Source organism: Thermobia domestica, chromosome 2 (assembly GCF_964235325.1).
Source record: "Thermobia domestica chromosome 2, izTheDome1.hap1.1, whole genome shotgun sequence".
NCBI lineage: Eukaryota > Metazoa > Arthropoda > Insecta > Zygentoma > Lepismatidae > Thermobia > Thermobia domestica.
The window spans coordinates 81,042,699-81,069,254 of record NC_137455.1 but is presented as its reverse complement, the minus strand read 5'-3'; the positions used below and the strand labels follow the sequence as shown (position 1 = coordinate 81,069,254).

Sequence of the window (26,556 nt, the reverse complement as noted above, 5' to 3'; positions counted from 1 at the left end):
CCATGTATTTAGTTTTCCCTGCATTTACTTCTAAACCAATGTCCCTGCAAGCGTTTAATAAGGACTCTGCATTTCTTTCTATTGTTCTCCTATCATCCCCTATTAAATTTACATCATCAGCATACGCCGTAACTTGGTGAATACAATTAAGCTCTAGGGCCTGGTTGCTAATTTTCCTTATAGCGTACTCCGGAACAAAGCTGAACAATAATGGCGATAACGCATCTCCTTGTTTCAGGCCATTCTCGACGTGGAAACTCATGGACAAGAATTTTCCTGTTCGGACTTTACTTTGGGATTTATTTAAACACATTTTAATTAATCTAACTAGCTTTTTCGGTATTCCGAATTCTGTAAGAATGTTGTACAATGTTTCCCTCTTATCCGAGTCGTAAGCCTTTTTAAAACCAATAAACAGCTGATGTACCGGGTAATATATTCCCATTTCTTTTCGAGTATTTATCGAATAGTAAATATCTGGTCGATAGTTGATCGATTTCCCTAAATCCAACTGATAATCTCCAATAATTTCATCTGCGTATGGAATCAATCTTGTTAATAGAATGTTAAGAGAAATGCCTCGATAATTATTACATTCAGTTTTGTCGCCTTTCTTGTGAATTGGAACAGTGATTGATTCTTTCCACTCTTCTTAAATGTATTCCATAGGTTTTTTTTTTATTTTTTTATTTATTTATTTCTTTTTTTTTAAAGTTGCGTAATGATATGTTAAATTCCTGTCGTTAAAAATTCAGAAACCTTCAGGACTGGATAAACCGTGATGGTGATTACAAGTATAGGAAACCGCACGATCAGATGAAGTCTATTACGCATATGATCCATTAACAGAAAATTTGGTACTTTCCCGATTCTGAATAAGCTTAAGAAACAGTTGGTGTATTATAGAATTCGGAATTTTACCAATTTTGCAGATTCCAAGCACCTGATAGGTGGTAACATTATTACGTATGTCATCAATGAATGAAAAAATTGTTTGAAATATTCATACAATGTATATGAAAGTTAAAACTTAAAAATTTCAAGAATGTACAGAACCACCCGAAACCAAGCTCTTGATGTGCAGCTTTTAGGATTATCATATAAATGTATTTCTCTCATGTTTTATTTTTTGTTTCAAAAAGAGGGTGTTGATACAGTGAAACCTGTCAACTTGGCCACCTCTCTAAGTTGGCCGCCTGCTTATCTTGGCCTAGTTTGTCTTGAACCTGCATTTTTCCATGACATTCGTTACTTACTACTCTATAAGTTGGCCACTTGTCTATCTTGGAAGCTGGCCACACTGAAGCAATGTTTATCCTATGATGATAATGATAAATTTAGCTGCGTATCTTGGTCACGCAAAATACCATTTTGTTATTTTTCTTAACTCTTTTGTATTCCCATATGAGAGACAGATGTTCTGTATTTGTGACTGGGGAAAAGAAGCAAGGATTCCCGCGATTTGCTCTTGGAGGTCAATGGCCAGAATACTACCCCGATAAAGGGGTGGTGAAGGAAGATGTGAATAAGAAAAAGCACGTACAGGAATTCAGGAAATGGTTGTACGTTTTCTTTACCCTGTCTGTTTTGGTAAAACCATTAGCTATATCAGCTCCTCTCATCAGTGGGGAGCTTTAGTAATTCCGGAAAATTCTCAAGGTTAAAACTAACCATCTCAATTGTCAACTATTGGCACCTGTCGGCTTGTCAAATGATAGCGGAGTTTTTGAGATATCAATTCCCTCAAGATTTTCTCAAAACATCTTTTGCTCCGAGGGAAACACTTCTAGCTCATTAAAAAAAGGTAGTTAAACACAATATTAGAATGTGCATATCTGCCAAAAAGAATTAAAAAAAAAATACGTCTAGAATGAACCACCATTCAGTAACAACTGAAAAGAAGTCATATAAAAATTGCATATGAATTTCTCAATTTATAACTTAGCTTTTATTGTTTTCAATCTGAATAACTCAGTGTGCTATAATATGAATTTCAATAAACTCCGTACATACGCTTCTATTTCATGGATGTTTGTGTTATTGTGTTTTTAATCCGCATCATCCAATGTACCAGACTAGTTTTCAGGAAGAGAAAGGTATGCACATATATTAAACATACTATAGTAATATTTTCTAGTATTGTATATTTTTATGATTACTCTATATGCATTATTTATAAGTAGCTGTCATGCCACTGCTTATTAAAATTTTACAATGAAGTAATACTAGAAGTCCTTTTCTTAAAATACACAAATCACACTTATCTTCTGTAAGTTGGCCACCTGTCTAAGTTGGCCACTTTTCGATGGAACCGATGGTGGCCAACATAGACAGGTTTCATTGTATTTTGAAGTAAAAATACTATATACAATTTTTTTAAAAAGTACTTATTTTGTATATAAGAAGTTAAAAAATTATTATATATATATATATTGGTTAATCCTTTGGAATTCATACTGTAAATATAGGGTGTTTAATAAGTAATGGTCATAAATTAAACGTAGATAGTACATGCCAAAACTAACAAAAAAGTCTTACTAAACATGTGTCCGCAAATGCTTCGTAACGGAGATAGGGGCTGTCGAAAGTGTGGGAAAATGAAGTTTAGAGACGAATATCTCAAAAAGTATGAATCGGACAGAGGGCGGTCCAATGAATGACTATCGAAGTCACACATGCACTATGCAGAAATGCATGATTGATAACTCTGCAATGCGCGCAAGGGATTCCCCAAAGAAACGGAGGGATTCCTGGAAAATTGTCCAAGGAAAGGGGGCACGAGAGGAACATCGAGGGCGAGTCTATCCACCAGTAATTCATACGTCGTGGTACCAGGTCGAAAGCTCGAAAAGATACAAAATGGCGCACAATGTTTACGTGCCGTGCGTGGTTGCATAACCAACAGGAAATGAGAGAGGCAATCGAAGAAAGGTGGTGGTGCATGTTCTGAACTACTTCAGAGCACATTCCTAAGACGAATGCACATGTACAGAGTAGTCCTTTACTGTACCAATACCAAGGTAAAACAAACGATGCGCGAAAATGAATGGAATGGCCGAAAGGAACACTGGTAGAACATGCAAACCAGCTGGAAATACTGAATCGGGGTTGCAACAGACGTTGAGCTCACCTTGGGTGCATGATGTTACGGGTTCAAATCAACTGAAGTGCCCACTGAATGCAGTGGTTCTGATCTCAGATTTTCCAAATCGTAGGTCCCGTCCTTCGAAGCTCCTAAGCTCGTTTAAAACAACAATAACTCAATCAATCGAGCGCCTGTAGGTTGCTCATTATTTGGTTCATCCCTTGTACGTATACGTAAAGAAAAAAACTGTGCACGCAGTTCTGTCAATCAGCTGGTAAACCAGGAAATATGGAATGGAAGAACACTACATTGTTTCGATTACAGACGTGAATTGGAAACACGCTTGCCTTTCCACGTTTGTTTGTTATGTTGCCTGAAGGGTTCTGCTACAGGTCTACATGCTTTCGTCGTACCGGAGTAGTCGCTTGGGAGAATGATTCAAAGTGTAGAGGTTCGTTGTCTTCACTTGTCTTTCTCGCCTACAGTGAATGTAGTAGTTCTGTGTGTTGAAGAGGTGTCAAACGCGCGTGCCTTTACAGTGTTGTGGGTGTACTTACTTCATCGTATTGCGGGGAACAGTGCAATACACCGGTGAAGTTTCAGTAGTGTTGCAAAGCCACGGGGATACTATTGTGCAGTTAATTAGTGCTATTAGTGTGTTGCTAAATTATTGTTTACCTTGCCATTGATACAATGTACAATAATATTGAGTATGCTGACATGCACTTTATGTACGGCAAAGCAAACGGGAATGCGGTAGAGGCCGTTAGGTTATATCGCGAGACTTTCCCTACGAGACATCAATCAGACCGAAGAACATTCCTCAGAATACATCAGCGGCTACGAGAACATGGGAGCTTTACACATTGTTCCAGCCCGGGAAGGCCAAGGACAGTACGTACTCCTGAATTAGAAGAACGCGTACTACAGGCAGTAGACGAAAACCCAGGAACGAGCACAAGACGTGTGGGACTTGCCGAACGCGTATCCAATGCTCTCGTATGGCACATTCTCCATGAACAGCAGTAGTACCCATCACATCTGCAACGTGTCCAACCTAGTCCTCCCACAGACTTTTCGACGAAAATGCAGTTTTGTCAGTGGCTTCGCAGATAAATTACTGGCAATCCTCATTTCACTGATGACGTCCTATTTACTGATGAAGCACAATTCACCCGGAATGGCATTGTTAATTTTCACAATTCTGATGTATGGGCCCCTAAGAATCCACATGCAATAGTGGAGTTAGGACATCAGCGTAGGTTTTCCTCAAATGTGTGGGTAGGACTCTTAGGTGATCAGCTCGTAAGACCATTCTTTCTTCCTAATGCATTAACTGCAATCTCATATTTGGATTTTTCTCCAACACGGTTTGCCGCTTCTACTCGAAGATATACCTCTCGATAGGCGTCAGCGACTGTGGTTTATGCATGATGGAGCGCCAGCACATCTCTTTAATTGTGTCAGAGAACATTTACATGCCCAATTCGGACGAAAGTGGATAGGACGTGGGGTTCCTATTGCTAGGCCACCGCGCTCCCCGGACTTAAACCCTTTAGATTTCTTTCTTTGGGGCCATGTGAAATCGCAAGTTTATTTTACCCCTGTTACAACATTAGAAGACCTTCGAGAAAGGGTGGAACAATGGTGCGGACATATTTAACAGGATGCCAACTTGTTATCACGAGTACGTGGATCTTTGCGAAAACGAGTACGAGCATGCATTCGCAAGAATGGACGATACCTCCAACATTTACTTTAATGATAGAGGGACGTTAATTTCTCATGCATCTCTTCTGTGGTTACACATCTGGGTATTTACTGTTTACCTTATGATTAATACTGTACACATTACCAAAATGATTATTTCTGTTTGTTGATATGGAGAAACACGACATGTCCATCATTTTTTGCTTGTTGTAATACACTTACGCGTTCAACATGCGGAATGTTTCAGATTCGCCTCCCACATACTCAAATGTTGTCATGCTTTTCCCATTGCAATCCAGTTTGCGGATATTCGTTACGTTAACTGCTTAGCACATAATGCTTCATCAATGCCTTGCATACCGTTTGATTTACCTAAGTGCTGCCACACTTGTACGTATGCATTAGTTGTCGGAATTCTTCCTGGAGCAATTTTGAACGTACATCACCACACTTCGATTACCTCTCTCATTTCCTGTTGGTTATGCAACCACACACGGCACGTGAACATTGTCCGCCATTTTGTACCTTTTCGAGCTTTCGACCTGGTACCACGACGTATGAATTACTGGTGGATAGACTCGCCCTCGATGCTCATCTCGAGCCCCCTTTCCTTAGACAATTTTCCGGGAATCCCTCCGTTTCTTTGGGGAATCCCTTGCGCGCGCATTGCAGAGTTATCAACCATGTATTTCTGCATAGCGCATGTGTGACTTCGATAGTCATTCATTGGACCGCCCTCTGTCCGATTCATACTTTTTGAGATATTCGCCTCTAAACTTCATTTTCCCACACTTTCGAGAGCCCCTATCTCCGTTACGAAGCGTTTGCGGACACATGTTTACTAAGACTTTTTTGTTAGTTTTGGCATGTACTATCTACGGTTTAATTTATGACCATTACTTATTAAACACCCTGTATATTAAGAATTTAAAAAAAAAATCTTTTCGAAATTCATGGTTTATTTTAGAGGTTCTATATTATTATCTACATCAACCACTAATGAAATGAGTTTTTGTGCTGTGGAGAAGCGAAACAAAGTATGCTTTATCAATTTAAGCAAAATTTTGAAAAAAGCCCAAAATTTCCCAAGCAAAAAAGCGAAGCAGAAAAAACCGAGTTTTTTTTTTTTTTTAAAGCCGGTTTTTTTCCGAGCCCTTGCATCTCTAGTGATAATACTGACTAAAGTAATTCGTTACACACAAACAAACACAATGCATTTCAAAATGATTTGAACGATTTCAACTCATATATTTTTTTATTAATTGTGCAAATTACTTAAAACTTTACAAATAAGTAGTATAACTGTCCAAGTTTTAGTGGTAAAAATTGTAATACATGAACTCAGAAATGCTCAATGTTAGCTCCCCTTTGTTAGCCTGCATACATCACTTCGGTAATTCAACCCCTTCTAGATCCGTTTCACCATATTTTCATTAATTTATACTTCAGCAGTTCGTGCACATGTTGGGGAAGAATTGGTTTGTACACAATGCCTTTGAGATATCTCTATAGGAAACAAAACTGCAATGGGTTAAGTCCGATGATCTTGGTGGCCAACGTAAAATCTGTTGACCATTGTGATCAGCTCGCCGAATCCAGCGGTATGATAGTCTCTCATAAAGATAATTCCTCACATTAGTAAAGTGATAAGGAGCTCTATTCAGTTGCTAGATAAAGTTCAAGCTGTGATGTAAACCACGATTATGCATATGTAGGAAATGTTTCTTCAGTCATAGTTTCTTCGGACCGTACACTTTGGAAGATGAAATGGAGCAAATCATATTTATTTTTGGTTAATCAAGCAAAATTTCAACGATTTTATGAGGCTTTTCAGTCCCCAGATACGAGCATTTTGTTTGTTTACTCTTCCCGTCACATGGAATGCAGCCTCATCACTGAGACACAGTTTGTTCACAAAGTCACCGTAACTGCACAGCTCTTGAAGTGATTCAAAAAAATATTTGCAGGACTTGTGATCATTAGGTATTAAATGTTGTAACTACTGCACTCGATAGGCATATATCTGTAAATGCTTATGCATTAGGCGCCATAGAGTTGTTCGAGGTAATTTAAATTCTCGACTAGCTCTCGCTGTAGACTTTTGAGGGTTGCGTCGAGACACTATCTCCATATCTCCCTTAGACGTGGAAGGCCTACCAAACGACTTTCCCTTGCAAATGCATCCTGTTGTCCGGAACTGTTGATACCAAAACTCTTTACAAAATTTTGTACAAAACTCACGTTCAACACTCACAATAGACCGACTAACGTGAAACTGTAGAACGCAAAATGGAAACACCTGTAGTTGGCAACACGTCAGATGTATGGGTTGGCAGTGGTGTCGTGGCGCCCGCAGAGCCGAACCGCTGGTGGTGGTGTGTTAGGTTGGTCTCCATACTACGTCAGGCGCAGTGTCCAGTGGCTGCAGCAGACGGAGGTAGAGTAAAATGGGAGACCTCTCAGATTTTCAAAGAGGGCAAATTGTTGGTGCGCGGTTATGTGGAGTGAGTGTGACGGCAGTGGCTACTGTGTTAGGTGTGTCGCGTGGGACAGTGTCGAAGGTGATGACGGCCTACACAACACACGGGAAAACCACATCGGGGAAGCGGAACAGTGGGCGGAAGAAAATCATGAGTGACAGGTCACGCCGGGTATTAAAGCGCATTGTCACACAGAACCGTCGTGCCACTGCGGAGCAAGTGACGGAGGAACTCAATCAGCACCTCCCCCACCCTGTTTCGACAATCACAGTCCGCCGCGAATTACATGATATGAACTTACGGGGTCGTGTTGCACGGGCCAAACCGCTTATCAGGGACCATAACGCTTTCGCACGCCGCAAGTGGTGCCGCGACCATGCAACTTGGACCATTGAGGACTGGAAACATGTGATATGGTCGGATGAGTCATCCTTCACCCTATTCCCAACCACGGGCCGTGTTTATGTGTGGAGAACGCCCAAAGAAGCTTATGATCTGCAGTGTCTCCGCCCAACTGTGAAACATAGCGGCGGCTCGGTGATGCTGTGGGCTGCCATATCATGCTTTTCATTGGGTCCTGTGGTCACACTTAGCGGACGAATCACTGCCAACGATTATGTCGCAATTTTAGGAGACCACTTGCATCCTATGATCCGGATGTTGTTCCCGGACAATGACGCCATCTTCCAGGATGATAATGCACCCATTCACACAGCTGGCGTTGTTGCAGCGTGGTTTGAGGAACATCGGGATGAAGTTCAACACCTCCCCTGGCCCGCCCAATCCCCAGATCTCAACAATTGAACATCTGTGGTCCGTCTTGGAAACACGACTCCGGCGACGATTTCCACCTCCATCCTCTCTCACAGAACTGACCGATGCCCTGCACGAGGAATGGTGTAAAATTCCATTTGCTACCATTCACGACCTCTATGCCTCCATCCCACGTCGCATCAAGGCTGTTCTGAAGGCGAAAGGTGGCCCGACACCATATTAATCTGGTAAGTTGCAATTTCGTTCAGGTGTTTCCATTTTTCTGATCACCATCTATATATATATATATATATATATATATATATATATATATATATATATATATATATATATATATATATGTAAGGTTCATTTCAAAATATTCTGAGATGTGTGTTACGTAAGTTATTTTGTGTGCTGTGTACACCCACAGGTGTGTGACATGATCCCAAATGGCGAGGGGTTGTTGATTAATCACTTCCATTTTCCTCCCCCAGGCACAACATAGCGCTATGTGACTGAACAATTGAGGTGCCGCTATCGGACTTTACTATGGTAAAACAACGAGGTGTGATATGCTGAAGGTACTTAGTACTCACCCAGCGGGCATTTACTTGAGAATGCTGCTATGTCCAGTTACAAATTAATAACGAACAAGACAATGAGAAAGTGTTAGTTGTTTTGGAGTTACATCTCTTTTAGCACTGAGGCTATATAAGACGTAGACCTATGGCTTAAGAAATCACACCACATGAGCTCCCATTGTGAATCGAACCTAGGTCTTCCGCGCCGAAGACACGTGCGTTCATCACATAGCTACAAGGGAGTTCATAATGAGGACATGGTGTCGGCACTATTGTGCTGGACAGAACACATTCAAGGAAGATTTGCGTCCAAAACAGTTCACAAATCGCATTTATGATGTGGTAGTGCTTTTATTAACAATATCAAGTAAGACAACAAACAAATTTCCTTATTAGCCATGAATAAGTACAAGTGTTATACGCTAGTGTGCATAACGTTGTCAAGAATAAACTAGGTTATGGGAAGGTATACATAATGGGTTCCGAAGTGTCTGTTAAAAGAAAATGAAAAGGTGCACAATGTGACTGCCACTGAGCCATTTGATGCAATACAAGAACGAGAATGAGAATTTCATTTGTAAGATCGTTTGTGGAGATGAATCCCTATGTCCGCATTATCAACCGGAGTCAAAACAGAACAGTATGCAAAGGAAGCAGGCAGGATCACCAAAAACAAAAAAATAGGGGAACATCAGCAGCCGGCAAGGTCATGGTATGCTTCTGCTGTGGTCCCCTGTTAGTGGACTACCTTTCAAAATGGACGATTACCGCAAACAAGTATTGCCAAACATTTCTTCGTCTGAGAAGATCAATAAAGAATAATCGACGCAGCAAAGACGGCACACGCATAATTTTACTCTAAGATAATGCTTGTCTTCATTCAGCAAAACAAACATAGGACCTGTTTGGATTTTTTTGGTGGGAAGTCTCATCACCCTGCCCAAAGCAGTGACTGCACGTGATGTTCACAACATTTTCGGCCCAATGAAGAAACACTTTAAGGGACGCCGCTATGCTTCGAATGCAGATCTGCAGGCTGTTGTGACCGAATTGTTTGTTTCCCAGCCCAAGCACTACTTTTACCAACACATTTATCACCTGGTATCGAAGTGGGGTAACTGCCTCAACGGATATGGTGAATCTGTGTAGCCAACTTCTGAAATAAAGCCTTCCCATGGAAATGGGCCTTTTCATTTGATGAAATCATATATATTTCTATTTCTTTTCCTCCCTATCTAATGAAGCATTTAGTGGAAAGCTTCTACAGTATCTGTGGGTGTGACTATATCTTCACTCCTTTCTAGTAAGCAATTAATTTTCAATTCCCGTTCAGGAATTCCTTTGTTTCAACTATCTATATACACCGGCCGATCACAAAATTATCACCACTCTTCCGAATGATGGATTCGACATTGTACGTGAATTTCATGATGACACTGAGAGCATCTGTTTTAACACATAACTATGGAGTCACTCAATAGAGGGAGTTTGTACATGATGAATAAACATCAAGATTTATTAGTGCTTGACAAAAATCACATCATGGTGTTACGAAGTGCCGATGCCTCGACAGTGCAAACGGCTGCACTAGAGGTGTTCGAGAGTAGCAGCCGCAATATAAAAATTGTATCACAACTGGTGTCAACAAGGGCAAGTGACGAATCGTCAGCAAAACTGCAGAGGATGGCGCTAGGTTGTCAGGATGTGCGTCGCATTTAGTCACTGCCACGGGCTTACAGGCGCACCACAGAAAAGTAACTGACTATACAAAATAACCGTGTTCAATTTGGAAAAGCAACTTTTATGACCATACGCTGTATAATAAAGTGAATGGGTTGTTCCGGCACAGACCCGGTTTCACCTGCTCTGCAACCTGGTTCAGCAATATTAATGACTCGACAAATGCAATAAGCATGTTAAGTGGATAACAGAAGACTCTGATGAGACATGATTCTTACTTCGCTCCGTGGATGGACACGTTGTGTTTGGCGGAAACTCAATAAGGCACCTCGTGTATGGTGTCAACAGTGTAGAACGGCAGTACGTTTGGAGGTGTTTACATGGTAATAACTAAGCCCCCTGGTGGTGTGGAAGAAAACACTTCTTTCTTGTACTGCGATCTCTTGGTAGATTTGATATATCCCACCCTGTTCCATTTTTCCTGCCATGGCGATGGTATCTTGATGCATGAAAATGCTCTTACCAATTGCAGGTGCTGTGCACGAGCGATTCGCGCAACACAATGAGAACTTGTGACACTTTCCATGGTCCTCGAACAGACCTCAATCCCTCTACAGCATGGAACAACTATTCTATCGAGACATTTCCCACCCCCGTGTCGGCCCAGAAAACCGCATTACGAGCAGCTTGGTTGGCCATACCAGCGTACGGCTACCAATATTTCATTATATCCGTAATACACTGATCGCTGCTGTACGGAAGATGAAAGAGGACCTGAACGCTATTAGATTGATTATCATAATTCAATGGTCGGTCGGTGTACATGTTTGATTTTTTAATCTTCCTTAATGAAATGTGAGTAATTTATCTCTTAATTATAAAATATGAGTAATTTATGTGAGTAATTTATTTTAGAGTAATTTATCTCCTATACCTAAAAATTCATTTTCGTTCCAAATATTTTACTTGTATGGTAATAAAATTGACAACTTACCTTCCTGAGTAAAGTGTATGAATATCATCTGGTTTTGTAGCACTAGGACCAACTGCGTTTTCAGCTAAACAAAACACAGCGTGTAAGTTTTGACTAAATCCTAATTTCACAACAGTATAGAATGCTCCTAATATACCTGCTGCACCACCACAATCTCTCTTCATTCCGGGCATCGATGTCTGGAAAGGAAAAGAAGACAGTTTTGTCAAAAGATAAAACTACTTGATACTATATTCTATGAGAAAATTCAGTAATTCAAACTTTCTAGTAAACTACCCGTTTCTTTGGAATTTACCGTAAGATCCGAACAGCATAAATAAAATGCCGATTCCCCGCACTAAAAGTGAACACTTTACCATTTAATCACAAGAGACATATTTGATCCTGTCATTATTCAATATGTTAATGGAATAATAGCATTAACTGGGTTGGCATTCTAGAGCAAAAAGGAAAGAAACGATTAGCAACCGTTGAGATCTGGACCCATGAAGAGGTAATTCGTCTGAATACTCATTATAATAATCATAAACAGGGTGTTTCAAAACAACACCGACAACGTTTGGGAGGTGATTCCTGATACCAAGGTAAGACAAAAAGTATCGACCAATCTGAGTGCACAAATGCTTCCTTTTGGAATTATAGGCTACTGAAAACATGAAAAAATATACTTTAAAGATCCATAGCTCCAAAAGGATCTACCGTAGTCGGATCAAGACTTCACTTAGGAACTAGTATGTACCCTATCCAAATATCCAAGTTTCAGAATCCTGTTGTACTGCCGCAACATTTTTTTTAGACGCAGTTGGTGAGTACTTCAAATTACAATGGTCAACAGTGAAAATGCTTCGGAGATATAAGTAACCAATTTTTACTAATTTTAGGATGATGATAACTAATACGAAATTAGTTTTTGCAGATTGGTTCGGGTTTCGTTATCAAAGAATGTGCTCCGGTGGGCAAATTAAGGGTTCGTGGCAACAGGAGCTGTCTGGTTATTTCAATAAACTTCCGTTGTTTGAAGGTTAGTTTCATTGCTAGCGTCATGGACGTACGCCGAAGATGGGTCCTGCTGGTCTAGCCTCCCCGAAATTCCGACTTTTTTGTAAATTTATTCTAATTTCAGGTGCAATTTTGCAAATTGTAATATAATTTAGCCTCAAATTGTATTTGGACCGCCCGAAAGGCTTAGGACCTCTCCCGAAATAAATCCCTACGTTCGTCTTCACTTCATCGCTGACAAAGAAACATCAACCACATCACGGTTTAGTTTGTATTGAAGAGTTTGCCAGAGAAAACGTGTTGTGTAAGATTATTTTGTAGTTACAAATTTTCCACCCCGGACGGGTTCGTAGTCAGATATTGGGAGGGTGTGTGCTGTTATTATTATTATTATTATTATTATTATTATTATTATTATTATTATTATTATTTATCGTTCTATGGCTATAATGAGGAGAAACATGTCGCGTAAATGTGCTTACAGTGCAGAGTAAGTTATTGTTTTTAACGAAGATGAACGAAAAGTTTAATTTCACGCCTATCATAAAGAAAGTCTATCACTTGTACTTTGGCTGTCAAGTAGGAGATATGGATAAGAAGTGAGCATCACATATTTCTTGTAGCAGTAAGTAGTACCTGTTCTATAAACTTGCGGGACAGGCTACATAGAAAAAAAGTCATGCATGCTATTTACAGTTCCAATGATATGGAGAGAGCCAACAGATCATACTTCAAACTGCTATTTTTGCATGATTCCTCCAATTAAAGGTCTATCCAAAAAAGAAAAGTGTGGATTACTACTTACCACAATATTCCTTGAGATGTTTGTCACTGTGCCGCATTGTGAAGAACTAAAGATTCCAACAGTCCTGAACCTTACTCCAGTGTTTCAACAGATGAAGAGCAAAAGGCGGACAAAGTCGACCTAGGTTGTCAAATTCTGCTGCAGATGCATCGTCTCCCACTGATCCCGACTTAACAAAACCAACACATCATTATCAATTCAGCATTTGATACTCAACCTGAATTAAATTACCTGGGATTGTCAAAAGATGGCGCAGAACTACTGGCATCCAGACTCAAGCATTGTGGAGCATATTCTGAAGATCTAAAAGTGTCCGTGTTTTGATCACGTCAAAATCTCCTGGAACAGTATTTTCAGTGGAAAGTGACATAGTATGTGGTAACAATGTAACTGTGTACACTTAACATAGAACAATCTCGATGAATGGCGGCTATTCATAGACACATCAAACTATTCTTCAAATATATTGTGCGTAAACTCCACAATTTGTTGAAACTAAAATCAGGTATTGAATCCTTATTGGCCCACAAATTCGCTAACTCCTCAATGATCCTGAATTTTATGCAGTGTTTGAAGATAAGGAGAGGATTGCATCGGATTCTTTCCGAAGTGTGGTGAAGAATGTTTTAGGAACCAAGCGGTCTCAGAATTATAAGGAAGTAGTGGAACATCTTCTTTCAAGCAATGGAGTATAATATGTCACTAAAAATGCATATGTTGCAGTCCTACATAATTTCTTCCCAGAAAATTGTGGATTATTCATTGATGAACATAGGTAGCATTTCTACCAAGTTATATCTATGATGGAGAAACGATAGCAGAAAAACAAGCAAGTCTGTGCTTCCAGATTGTTGTTGGACAATCGCTAGAGATGTTCCAGAACCACAATACAAGAACCAGGCAAAGAGACGCTATTTGTAATATCCATGTAAATCCATGTAAGTTATATTTTATCATTTTCATGTTATATATTTTTAATTTTTTTGATGCTTTTACATTCTTTGGAACAAACGCTGTGCCAAGAAAACATATAATCAATTATCATACCCTATAATCTGTATGCCGAGTGATTTTTTGCCTCTTATGTAGAGGGTCTAACGTTATAACAAAACGCATTTTTCTCTCTTTACGTACTTTTATTTTATATATCACTTTTCCCTATATAATGTTTGGTATTGTCAATCAGAACTGAGAAATGTTTTTCCCTCAAAACTATTGTAGATAGTAATGAATCTTGGCACATGTTTTAATATAAACTACAGTGGTTTTAAAGGCATATATTACTTGGGTACCTTTAGCCTTGGCCATACCAGGGAGCTATACATTTGAAAGAAGGTATTTTTGGACGGGAAATTTCCAATTTTACTTAAATTTCCCCTCCTCCTATACATCACGTACACATGCGCATAGTACCATTTGTAAGCTTGGTTTATTAAGAAGCAAATGACTTATGAACCGCGATACTTGGATGAACAAAATTGAAGCAATAGCTACTTAAGTGAAAGGTCAAATAGAAAATTCAAGATCTAAAAATACCAACACTTCATAACACATATATCACTCGATTACACTTAAACTCGAACTAATTCAACATTTTTATTTCTATTTTCTTATTCAGCATTTTTATTTGCAAAAGAAAATTTACTTTTCTTTTCTGAGGCATGAAAAATGTTAAAATTTGTTGTTCAGTGTTATATGCCCAAAGCCAAACTTCATCTACAAAAATTGTTGCGTGAGTACCTTAGGATTCTGAAACATGTATTTGTGGATAGTGCACATACTAATTCCTAAGTCTTGACCCGACTATGGTAGGTCCCATAGTTTTAGAACTATGGATCTTTAAAGTTTTTTTTTTTTTTTTTTTTTTTTTCGGCAGCCTGTAACTCCGAAAGCAAGTATTTGTGCATCAAGATTGGTCTATACTTTTTGTCTTATCTTGTTGTCAGGGATCACCTCCCAAACGCTGTCACTGTTGTTTTGAAACATTATAAGCATTTCGATCTAGATATAATATTTTTAGAATTGAGCAATGCAACCACGTAACTAATAATAACATTAAAAACTAGTATTACCAGTGTTAAGAAACTAATTATTATTATTTTTGCAATTATAAGAAATTTAGGACACTAGCTTTTAGGGAAAAACTTAATATAATTTATATATGTTACAAAGAAAACAATCGAACATTACGATATTAAGCCCGATCAAGGCTTGTAAAGATGGCATGTATATGACATGTATATAGGTATATTTTCTTTATCACCTGTATCCAGATTTTTCAAGCATATGTACACAGAAGCAGGTGAAAATATTGGAGATTTTTTTATTTTTATATGGCCAATAAATAGATTATTTTTAACTGGATTGACTTTTCCCTCCACCTCCTGTGTATTGAAGACAAAATCTCCAGGTATTTTTTGTTTAACAGTCATTTTCCCTTTCTTTATTACTGTGGTTCCTAAAAAAGACCTTATCATTCCACCACAGGGAGATACTGAACATGACTATCGGGAAGATTTTGGATTTCATGTCTAATCACCTTGTGGAGCAAAGATGTCAGCTCAGCTATACCACACATTATTATTACTATACTAATAGTAATATAAAAGGTTTGTAAATTGTGGATCATAATTTACAAAACAAGGATAGTAGGTAGCTGTGCAAAAAATGGCGTAAATTTGTAATTCTTTCGATTCCAACTGGTTTCTAAGTTGGATATGCAGTTACAGTTAGACCAACAAAATGATAATCCCGGTAAATTAAATCACTACGCAAATTAGATAAGCAATCTCTTTGGTCTATACTACTAGACTTACCTTTGTCTTAATGCTCAATCCACCAGTGTCGTAAACAATCCCTTTTCCAACCCATGCTATTGTCTGAGAAGCACCCTGAGGAGTATGACTTAAAACTACTAGAGCCGGTGGAATATTTGCAGCCTTTCCTACACCATACAATCCTCCAAATCCCCTCCTTCGTAGCTCTTCACCTCGTATAATTGTGCTAGTAACACGCAGATCTTCAGCTACTCTTTGTATGTCCTACAAATAGAAATAAATCAACATCAGCACAACACTTAATACATGTTTCTGGACCAGACATTATTATTCTATTCGAGTTTACTATATCTTCTGTGTCAGAACTGTTCCGATTTCCGAATTGTTTCGATTAATAACTTAACGCTTTCGGGGAAAAAAATATATATTTTTTCGAGCTTTTTTGTAGAAGAAACAAACGTATTTTTTAAAGAACTTCAATTACTGCATTATTATATTTAAAAGAGAAAACTGAAAACAATTATAATCTAAATATTCAGACATTATGAAAATAATAGCTATAAATATGCTGTTGTATGCGATAACATTGCATCCATAAAGTGTAAACTCTGCTATCCATTGGCGAGAGGCACGGTGGCTCAGTGGTAGAGTGCTTACCTCTGATGCGTAAGATCCCTGGTTTGATCCCCGGCCACGTGAGCTTGTGTTGGACAACATCGTGTCCATGGGTATTCTCGGGGTACTCCAGCATCCTCCACAATCTCCTCTCAACATTTCTTTCATCATTCACTTGGCTTATTCATCCATATCTCTTACCTTGAAGGGCATAATTGTGGGACGTTAAACTGAAAGATTTCATTTTCATATCTATTGGCGGGACCGGTGGCGTGGTTGTGTACTCTAGCTCTGTTGTAAGCGAGGTAGTCTGGTGGGGGAACGGGGATTGATCTTACATGACGGTCTGTGTACCAGCCAAACGCACCGAATTCATGCAGTTGTCGTGGTTCGAAGCCCAAATCAATAATAGACTTCATACTTCCTAACTACAGTGTTGCGTCAGGAAACGAAACTCTACTCTTTTATTATTGTTGGATACTTAAGAAATGTTTAATGAACATTTTTCTTTGTTAATATCCATTCTAAATGGAACATAAGTAGTCTTTAAATGGCAAGTGCATTAAAATCCGTAACACGTGAGTTAGAGAAATACAAGATGGACCTAGTAGGAGTACAGAAAGTTAGATGGGAAGGAGAGGGAGCAGTGAAATCCGGAAAGTTTACGTTCTTTTACATGGAAGGAAATAAAAATCACCAACTAAGAACAGGGTTTTTCGTTAACGAATAATATCACCAATTAAAGGGGTTAAATTTGCTAATGACAGACTTTCTTTTATTACTGTTAAGAGTCGATGGTGTGATATTATTGTTCAAAACGTACACGTCCTAGCCGAAGATAGAGATGACACAAAAAATAGTTTTTTACGAAAAAGTAGAACGAATATTTGACCAACCTCCGCGTTATCATATGAAAATTCTATTAGGGAATTTCAATGTGAAGGTAATACAAGAGGATATTTCCAAACCGATTATACGTGATGAAAGTCTATACAAGGAAAGTAATGGCAACGGCGTTACACTTTCCAACATTCGAAAACCTACTTGTGAATATTACAAAATTTTCACATTGCAACGTTCGTAAATATACTTGGACCTTACTAAATGAAAAAACGTACACTCAAATTGATGTACTGTCGTATTCCTACTATAACAGTGAAAAACATAATGAGGGTATACTTCAGTATCAGTTTCATTTGCATATGTGGCGTGCTTATCGTACAGCATAAATTTTTAGGTTTACGAAAAAATTAAGTTTTCCCTGAAAATTAAAGATTCATGCTCACACACATCATTTTGACAGCTCAATGAGATCTAATGATTTTCCCATTAAACGCTAACACATATTCAAGCTACCAATAGCAACTAGGAAATTAATTTTTTGAATGATTCTTTGCTTTCTGTGTAGCAGTTTATTAAACATTCTTCGAAAAAGGATCTAATTACGTACAAAATAATATAGTAAGCACATTAAAGTACAACTTACTTGTATGAAGTCATCCGTATTCATTTCATTGCAAGGAGAATCTACTATACGTGCTGCTAGTCTGATCCCTGCACTGGCTGTTTCTAAACAACGAATATCTGCCTCAGACAACGAGGATTCATCATCTCCTCCGGCTAAAATGAACTCTACGGTTACTACACAAGATGAAGCTTGGCCTGTCTTTCGTGAATATAATGGATACGCTCTGGCTACAGAACATGCTGATGCAAATACATCACTTCGCTCACATACTATCTGTAAGAAAGAAAATCTATACATCATTTAACTGCATACAGTGATCCACTACACTTACATTAAGGTAGACACTCCAATCTTAATTCATACTCCGTGTAATAAAATAAATGGCATTCCACTTCAATGAAGTAGACTTTACTGATTTTATTATTAACAGTAATTAACATATATCGCACATTAACACTACAAAACAATAACTTATTTCTGCAACTTTTGTTACTACTAAAAAGAAAAATTGTGACCGTTACTACTTTTACAGATTTTTGGGGCTGCGGTGGCTCAATGGTAGAGCATTCACCTCTGGTGTATGGGGTCCTTGGGTCGATCCCAGCTCGTGCCAAGTGAGTATTGTGGTGGACAAACACCGTGTGCGTGGGTTTTCTCGGGGTTCTCCCGTTTCCTCCCACTTTCTTCATTCCACCATGTTCTTCATTTCTCATCATCACAGTCTCCTTTAGCCTAGCCGGCATAATTGTGGGACGTAAAACATACAGATTTCATTCTTTTTACAGATTTTCTTGGTTGTTATGATCTTTTAAAGTGCAATACACCAACTACATTAACAATAACATTTTATTTCCGAATCAAAGTATGAAATGTTAATTAGTTTTCACGAACTTACAAAGAGAGAATTTGTAAAGTGATTTCACTATCGTACTGAAAGGCAGACGATATCTGCTGGTGAAAGAACTTGCTTTTTTCTTTAGAGAAGATGACGAGTTTCAACTTCAAACAAGCTTGAACTACTCTGCCCTCTTTTCCTTCAAACCTTTTACCCTGATTCGTAGGGAAAATTACACGAAACAAACATGAAACTTCTTTCTCTCGTTGAGACGTTTGTTAAGAATCAAATTCTCCTTGCTACAGGAATGAGCAAAGTCCATTCATTCTTGTTTCTAGCTTTATATAACTGATATTTGCAAGGAGCCTTGAGAACAGGTGGTGATTTTTGCACACCACTATATACCAATAATAATAATAATAATAATAATAATAATAATAATAATAATAATAATAATAATAATAATAATAATAATAAAAATAAAATTTCTCACTATATTTACACAAAGGGAAAATTTCTGTATAGCTCAGTCTACAACTTACCACAACTGATTCATCTACTCCAACACTACAATTTCGTATAATCTTGGTGATAGCATGTGCGCGAGATGGTGTGTTGTGTCTACTGCACTTCACTGGTAAGGCAGCTAGCGTTGCCAGATTCAAATAGAGAGAACAAGTGTCGGTTGGTGACGGATGAAGGCTTGCCAAGGCAGCCTGATATACCTGAAAATTTTCAAAATAATACAAGTAAGCTCACGAAAGGATAAAATGGTGTTTCAGGGTGTCTACTAAAATTCCAAAATGAAATTTTGTGACCTTTTCTTTCCCAAACCATAAAATTTAGTAACATTTTCAACAGCGAATTGGGCCGAATTTTCATGCATGCGATAAAAGTGTGCTTTGCTTGAGATTTGGTAGCGTCTAAAGCCGACCATAGACATTTTTGGTGGTGAATGTTGACGTTTTATAGAACAAAATTTTCCAATCTATACTTATATTTGTACAAATAAAAAAAAAAAAAAATCGTGACCGATAGACACCCTGAGTTTTTTACTCAGAATAAAACCAATTTGAATGACTTAGTAATCACAAAGAACATACAGAACATATGGTCATTATAACTATAATCTATGAGCAAGAAGGCATTCACACTCAGAAAATATATGCAAAGACTCTTCAAATAATACAAGTTCCCTTTCTAATAATTGTTACACAGGTACCATATGATTCTGAAACATGGAAATTTGGATAGCACTCATCTGGTTCTGAATAATTTCTTGAACAGCTTTTTGCTAAGTCTCATACTTTAAAAATTGTTTTTTAAACACTTTCGGCGTCTTATGAGTGTAAAATTATGAATTTCCAGATATTTATTTCAAGGGACTTTTCAAGCTCTCTATACGATTGTATAGTTACTATATTCTCCGAGAGAGAGAGAGATAGAGAGAGAGAGAGAGAGATAGAGATAGAGAGAGAGAGAGAGAGAGAGAGAGAGAGAGAGAGATAGATAGATAGATAGATAGATAGATAGATAGATAGATAGATAGATAGATAGATAGATAGATAGATAGATAGATAGATAGATAGATAGATAGATAGATAGATAGATAGATAGATAGATAGATAGATAGATAGATAGATAGATAGATAGATAGATAGATAGATAGATAGATAGATAGATAGATAGATAGATAGATAGATAGATAGATAGATAGATAGATAGATAGATAGATAGATAGATAGATAGATAGATAGATAGATAGATAGATAGATAGATAGATAGATAGATAGATAGATAGATAGATAGATAGATAGATAGATAGATAGATAGATAGATAGATAGATAGATAGATAGATAGATATATCAGGTGTATATTTTTCGGGTCCTTATCTATAGATACGAATTGCACTCAGTGGCAACGTCGCAGATAAAGAACCATGAGTAAGTCTACCAATCCGCCAAATAGTTCGATTCTTCCCAGATGGCAGTCGACATACTCTAGCACCACTTATTAATGTAACAAGCGACATAATTGTTTGACTGATTCGTACAGCAATGCTAATGAATTGAAGTTAACATGTAACGTTGTAACATACTAAAACTTTTGATTCTCTATAGCGTCTGAAGAAGTTCCCGGAGGATTACTAGGATATAATATTTTCGCTTTATTTTGGCCTGAAGAATAGCAATCTGTTATCCGTGGACACCACTTTTAGAACACCCGAATATATATAATGCAGTATGAGAACCAAAATTTAAATAAACAAATATTTTGATTACGTACAAAAATTTGTTCCATTTAAACTTACCTCTTCATTTACTCGTGGCTCTAACTTAACTCGTATCTCATCAAACTTCAACTTGGACAAATGTTTTATTTGCCCAATGATAATCACAGGATGCTTTTGAGGATCTGTTCTTGATAAACTATTTGAAAATCGCAACTTTACTGAGGTCATTGTTATTATGCTATATATCCTAAAATAAAGAAAACAGATTCACAGATGAGAATAATTTGTAAAATGCCTAACGAACAAATTGTCAACATTGGCTAAACAACAACACTAATTGAAAAGCACAAGGATAAAAAGTAATTATTTGGTCTAGGAATTAATTCGTGCGGTTGGTACGCACACATTGAAGCTGTAGTACAAACACAAAATACATAAATACCTTAAGAAAAATATTGTCCATCGCTAGCCACCACTTTCGCCCATCTGTCAGGCAATGTACGGATTCCGTGGCGAAAGAAGTCCTCATCCTTGGAAGCGATCCAGTCAGAGACCCATGTTTCGATATCTTCTGAAGAAGTAAACCGCTGTCCAATCAAATCGTTGTTCATGCAATCGAACAAGTAGTAGTCCGAAGGAGCAACGTCTGGTGAATACGGCGGGTGGGGTAAAACTTCCCATCCGACATTTTCTAAATAGGTTTTGACCGGTTTTGCGACATGTGGGCGAGCGTTATCATGTTGAACAATAAGTTTATCATGTCTGTTCTCCCATTTTGGTCGTGTTCTGGCCAGAACTTGCTTCAAACGCATTAATTGTCGTCGATAACGTTCTCCATTCATAGTTTCACCCGGTTGCAGCAGCTCATAGTACACCACACCTTTCATATCCCACCATATGCACAGCATAACCTTTGCACAGTGAATATCTCGTTTTGGTTGTGATGGACCTGGTTCACCTGGTTTCACCCAGGCCTTTTTTCGTTTAGGGTTCTCGTAATGGATCCACTTCTCATTCCACTTCTCATCACCCGTAATAATTCGATGCAGAAACCCCTTTCTGCTCTGTCGTTGAAGCAGCAATTCGCAAATGGTTTTTCGTCTTTCAACGTCTCTGTCTTTCAATTCATGTGGAACCCAATGTGACATCTTTTGAATCATTCCCATGGCTTTCAAGCGTTTGGAGACTGTTGTTTGATCAACGCCTAATGCTGCTGCAAGTTGTTCCTGCGTTTGACACGAATCTTGCTCGAGCAATGCTGTCAATTCTTCGTCTTGAAATTTTTTTGGCTGTCCAGCTCGCTCTTGGTCTGCCAAGCCGAAATCAACACTTCTAAACCGTGCAAACCACTTCTGACACGTTCACTGAGCTAGAGCATGGTCACCATACACTTCCACCAAAATACGATGACTTTCAGTCGCACTTTTCTGCATGTTAAAGTAATGCAGCAGGACACCCCGCAAAAACACTTTATCAGGCACAAATTGCGCCATGTTCACTTAACTACAAACTGGTGTTGTTGACGCTTTAATCCACTGCCCTATACTACGAACGATACGCGATGACAGGGGTTTGCAACACATGTGTGGATACACGGAACTGTGGGACGCTCCGTTCGTTGCGCCATCTCTTGTCCACCCGCACGAATTAATTCCTAGACCAAATACATTTTTCAGTGGCTGAATGATACGATAGATTACACGTAAATTATCTACGTCTGGGAAATAATGGCTCACGATAATAAATCACAGGAATTTAAATAACTAACAGCGGGTTAATCCGGAATACAACTAACCCGGATTAATCCACTTTTATACGCAACACAGGACTAAGTATTTTCAATGTCGTAGCCTTTTCTCTTTCTAATTCAAATGCAACAACTGAACAAACATAATTAAAGATATCTGATTTTAATATACATTCGTTTTAATGCATATCCATCAAAATCTGATTGTACTAAATGAAGAACAGTTAATTAATCAGCAAACAACTTTCCGCTACTCATCACCAATCAATAATGGTGTAATAAACCATTGTTAAGCGCAGAAATCTTTCAAGCGCCTCAGCATGTATGGAAGTTATGGAAGAACCGCTTACTTGGACATATTATGGACAATAAATTATTTACGATTATGTAAAATTTCTGTATTTTGTTTATGCGGTTTGGCACTTGTTACTCACACACTCACACGGTTGGCCGGGCGAACTTCCACAACGCCTTCGTTTGGCCGAGATACCAGATAACTACTATTTCATTACTTAATGTTTTGACTTATCCAGAGACTAACGAATATTTCTTCCTCAGTTTTACTTGTTGGCCTTTAAATAACAACTGATACAAATATTTAAATGCATATCCGTCTTTACTGAAAGCCATGAACTGCTTCCAGATTCACAAGCGGCAGATATGATACGCTCTTCCTAGGTATGAAGGATAATAGATGTCGATTTTTTTCTTCTTTATAATGGTGTTTTGTGTTACAGCTATCCTGTTCACAGATAAAATGATGACGTATTTGCACGTTAATATATTGCGAGTAATACCATTGAAATCTCAAACACTGCTACATTTCATCATAGATTTAGAAGCACTTTCATGTTTTTTTCTTCTTTTTATTTTCGTAACATTTACCGTTTCCCTTCGAACAGACACACAAATTTTGTGCATAAAGATGTAGGAATGTTCTAGTATATGTGGCTATGACAACTGAATAGAAGTTGTAAGCATATTATGTGTTAGAGCATGGAAATCACAAAATGAATGAATTATTATGGTTTAATTCGTGCGTCAGCAGCGAAGCTACTTCAGCTCGCCACGGTAAGGGCAAAAGCTGACACTTACTGTATATTCAAAACAAAAACTTAATTTAAAAAGTACAGATCAAATGAAAGTACTACAAAATAGCACACTAAAGCACAAAAATTATAACAGAATTCGTAAAAAGACTAAAACAAAATAATACAACACTAACTCAAAAATTGTAATATTAGTAACACACAATACGAAAAGTATAAGAAAAACCTCAAAGCATGGTAGCTATTCCAATTTCACAAATAAAACTAAGAATAGGGCCACTAAACACTACATTATCTTCCAAAAACCTGTCAGCACTCCTAAACGTTCTGAATATTCTGGGCATTCTATAGGGTGGATTGATTTAAATCACGATTTAAATCACTTGATTTTTTAATATAAATCGTTGATTTAAATCAAATTCCGAAATAAATTTATTTAGAGTGAAAATAACTAAAATCCCGTTTCTGTTCTGTTATATCGATTATGGAAGATAGTAATCATAATACAATGAGATTCAAATGTATGTACAGCACAGTATGTAAACGAGTGTCATGCAGAGGATCATTAGGGAATATCCGTTTTGAACGGGTAACGGGAGAATCCTGCTTTCTTCTCTTCGTAACATAGGATTTTAAATCGTTAACTATTCCAACGGGGAAATTACCATGGACACATAAGACAATATATATATATAGGGGTGTATTTGAAGGAGTCCGATGTCCGATGCCTTCTCCGAAACTTTTTAAAAGATTTTATAACAAAAAAAAAAAAAAAAAAAAAAAAAAAAAAAACTCTGTAGCCTATGGAACCCAGAGGTTCAATGTCGCATTCACAAAAGCTTTCTATTGACTTCTATCCTCAGTTAACTAGATCCAGTTTTTACTTCGTATTTCTATTTCTGCAAGATTCATCTTGATATTGTCCTTCCATCTGAGTCTAGATCTTCCTAATATTCGTTTTCCAATTGGATTTTCAGTTAAGACTTTGAAAGCGTTCCTACTTTCTTCTTTCCTGGCTACATGACCTGCCTATCTGAGCCTCCTAGACTTGATGATGCTAACAATGTTTGGTAAACCGTATAAATTATGTAGTTCTTCGTTATGAAGTTTCCGCCATTTCCCATTCCCGTTTCCCTTGGGTCCGAATTTCGTCTCTGGAACTTGTTCTCAAATGCTTCCGGTCTATGTTCTTCCCTTAGAGTAAGCGACCATGTTTCGCAACAATACAGAATAACAGGCATGATTGTCGTTTTATATATAGGCCTATTTTAAGCTTCAAATTCCTCAACAGAATTCGCGACGACAAGAGATTTTGAACTAAATAATAACACAAATTCCCTGCTCTTAGTCGACATTTAATTTATTCGTGAATATGGTTTTGGTCTCTTAATATTGATCCTAGACATTTAAAAGTATCCACTCTACCAAAAGTATTATCTAATATTTTAACGCATCCATAATTTGCGGTATTATGATCCCGAAGAACTTCCATGTATTTAGTTTTCTCTACATTTACTTCTAGACCCATGTCCCTGCAAGCGTTTAGAAAGACTTCTGCATTTCTTTCCATTGTTCTCTTGTTCTCCTATCATCCCCTATTAAATTTACATCAGCATACACCATAATCTGGTGAATACCATTCAACTCTAGGCCCCGGTTGCTATCTTTGATTTTCCTTATATCGTACTACAGAACAAAATTGAATAATAATGGCAACAACGCATCTCCTTGTTTCAGAGCATTCTCGACGTGAAAGTTCGTGGACAAACATTTACCTTCCCGGACTTAACTTTGTGATTCATCTAAAGTAGATTTTATAACTTTAGGTGAAATTTATGTTTTTTATACGTATGTATTTCGTGCCGCAAGCTAGTTCCGATTTTTAAAAAAATATGCCCCTGCCAAATATCAGTAACGTATGTGAAAAAAAAAAAAAAAAGTGTCATGTTGATAAACGTTGCTGTACTTTTTCCTTAATACTTAAGAAACATTGTTTGGGACTTAAGTAAGTTAACGATTGGGGATTAATTCAAAATTCAACCCATATACTTTTTCTTAAATGGCATAAGGAACATTTAATACTAATTCCTAATGTTTTTCTTCAGTTCGCGATTTGTACTATACGAGGAGAAAGATTTGATTTAAATTTAAAAAAAAAAAAAAGATTTTAATTTAAAAAATCACTCTACAAAAATGATTTTTTAAATCATGATTTTTTTCCAGACTGGCATTCTACAAGAATGTGCCGAATACTTGGTATGACGATACAGTCTTCACAATACGAATAGTTCGTTGCAAGTACTGTAAGAATGTGTTAGATGAGATTACCTGATGCTCAAGTGAGTCAGGAGCATTTCATCTCCGCGGCTAGCACATGATGACTTCTGACAATTCCCCAAAAGAGGTTTTACTGAGTGAAGCTTATTTTCATTTGCCTGATTCCAATCTGCTTGCCAATGAGGACGCATAGTTGGGAGAAATGGCTACCGAGGTCGGAACATGGGAGAGAATGCTCCAGTGCAATTCCTGTCAGTGGAGCGTTCTTGGCTGCTATGACGGCACGCTATTTCCCCAAACGCCATGTCCCGGTACTTAGAAAACAACGACATAGACCCGTTGCTTTTTTTTAATACCCTTTACACTTCCCGCCATTGCGCTTTACTTAGCTACTTCCGGCAATTGTTACCAGGGTTTCAAAAAAACCCGAGTATTTTTGAAAAAACCCAACCCACCTGGGCCCA

At 37.8% G+C, this 26,556-nt stretch overlaps 1 protein-coding gene across 2 annotated transcripts in view; it reads right to left on the bottom strand.

Moving 5' to 3' along the window:
* The window catches only part of grsm (probable aminopeptidase NPEPL1 granny smith protein), a 68,232-nt gene that overhangs the window by 20,040 nt on the left and 21,636 nt on the right, over window positions 1-26,556 (bottom strand). For both annotated transcript variants that reach the window (XM_081742998.1, XM_081742996.1), the window contains exons 2-6: window positions 21,098-21,266; window positions 19,328-19,510; window positions 17,969-18,223; window positions 15,907-16,131; window positions 11,287-11,465 (exon numbers count right to left, since the gene is read on the bottom strand). In XM_081742998.1, coding sequence (XP_081599124.1) covers window positions 11,287-11,465; window positions 15,907-16,131; window positions 17,969-18,223; window positions 19,328-19,510; window positions 21,098-21,247 — 992 coding nt within the window. In that variant the 5' untranslated portion in view covers window positions 21,248-21,266. The remainder of the gene's footprint in view (window positions 1-11,286; window positions 11,466-15,906; window positions 16,132-17,968; window positions 18,224-19,327; window positions 19,511-21,097; window positions 21,267-26,556) is intronic.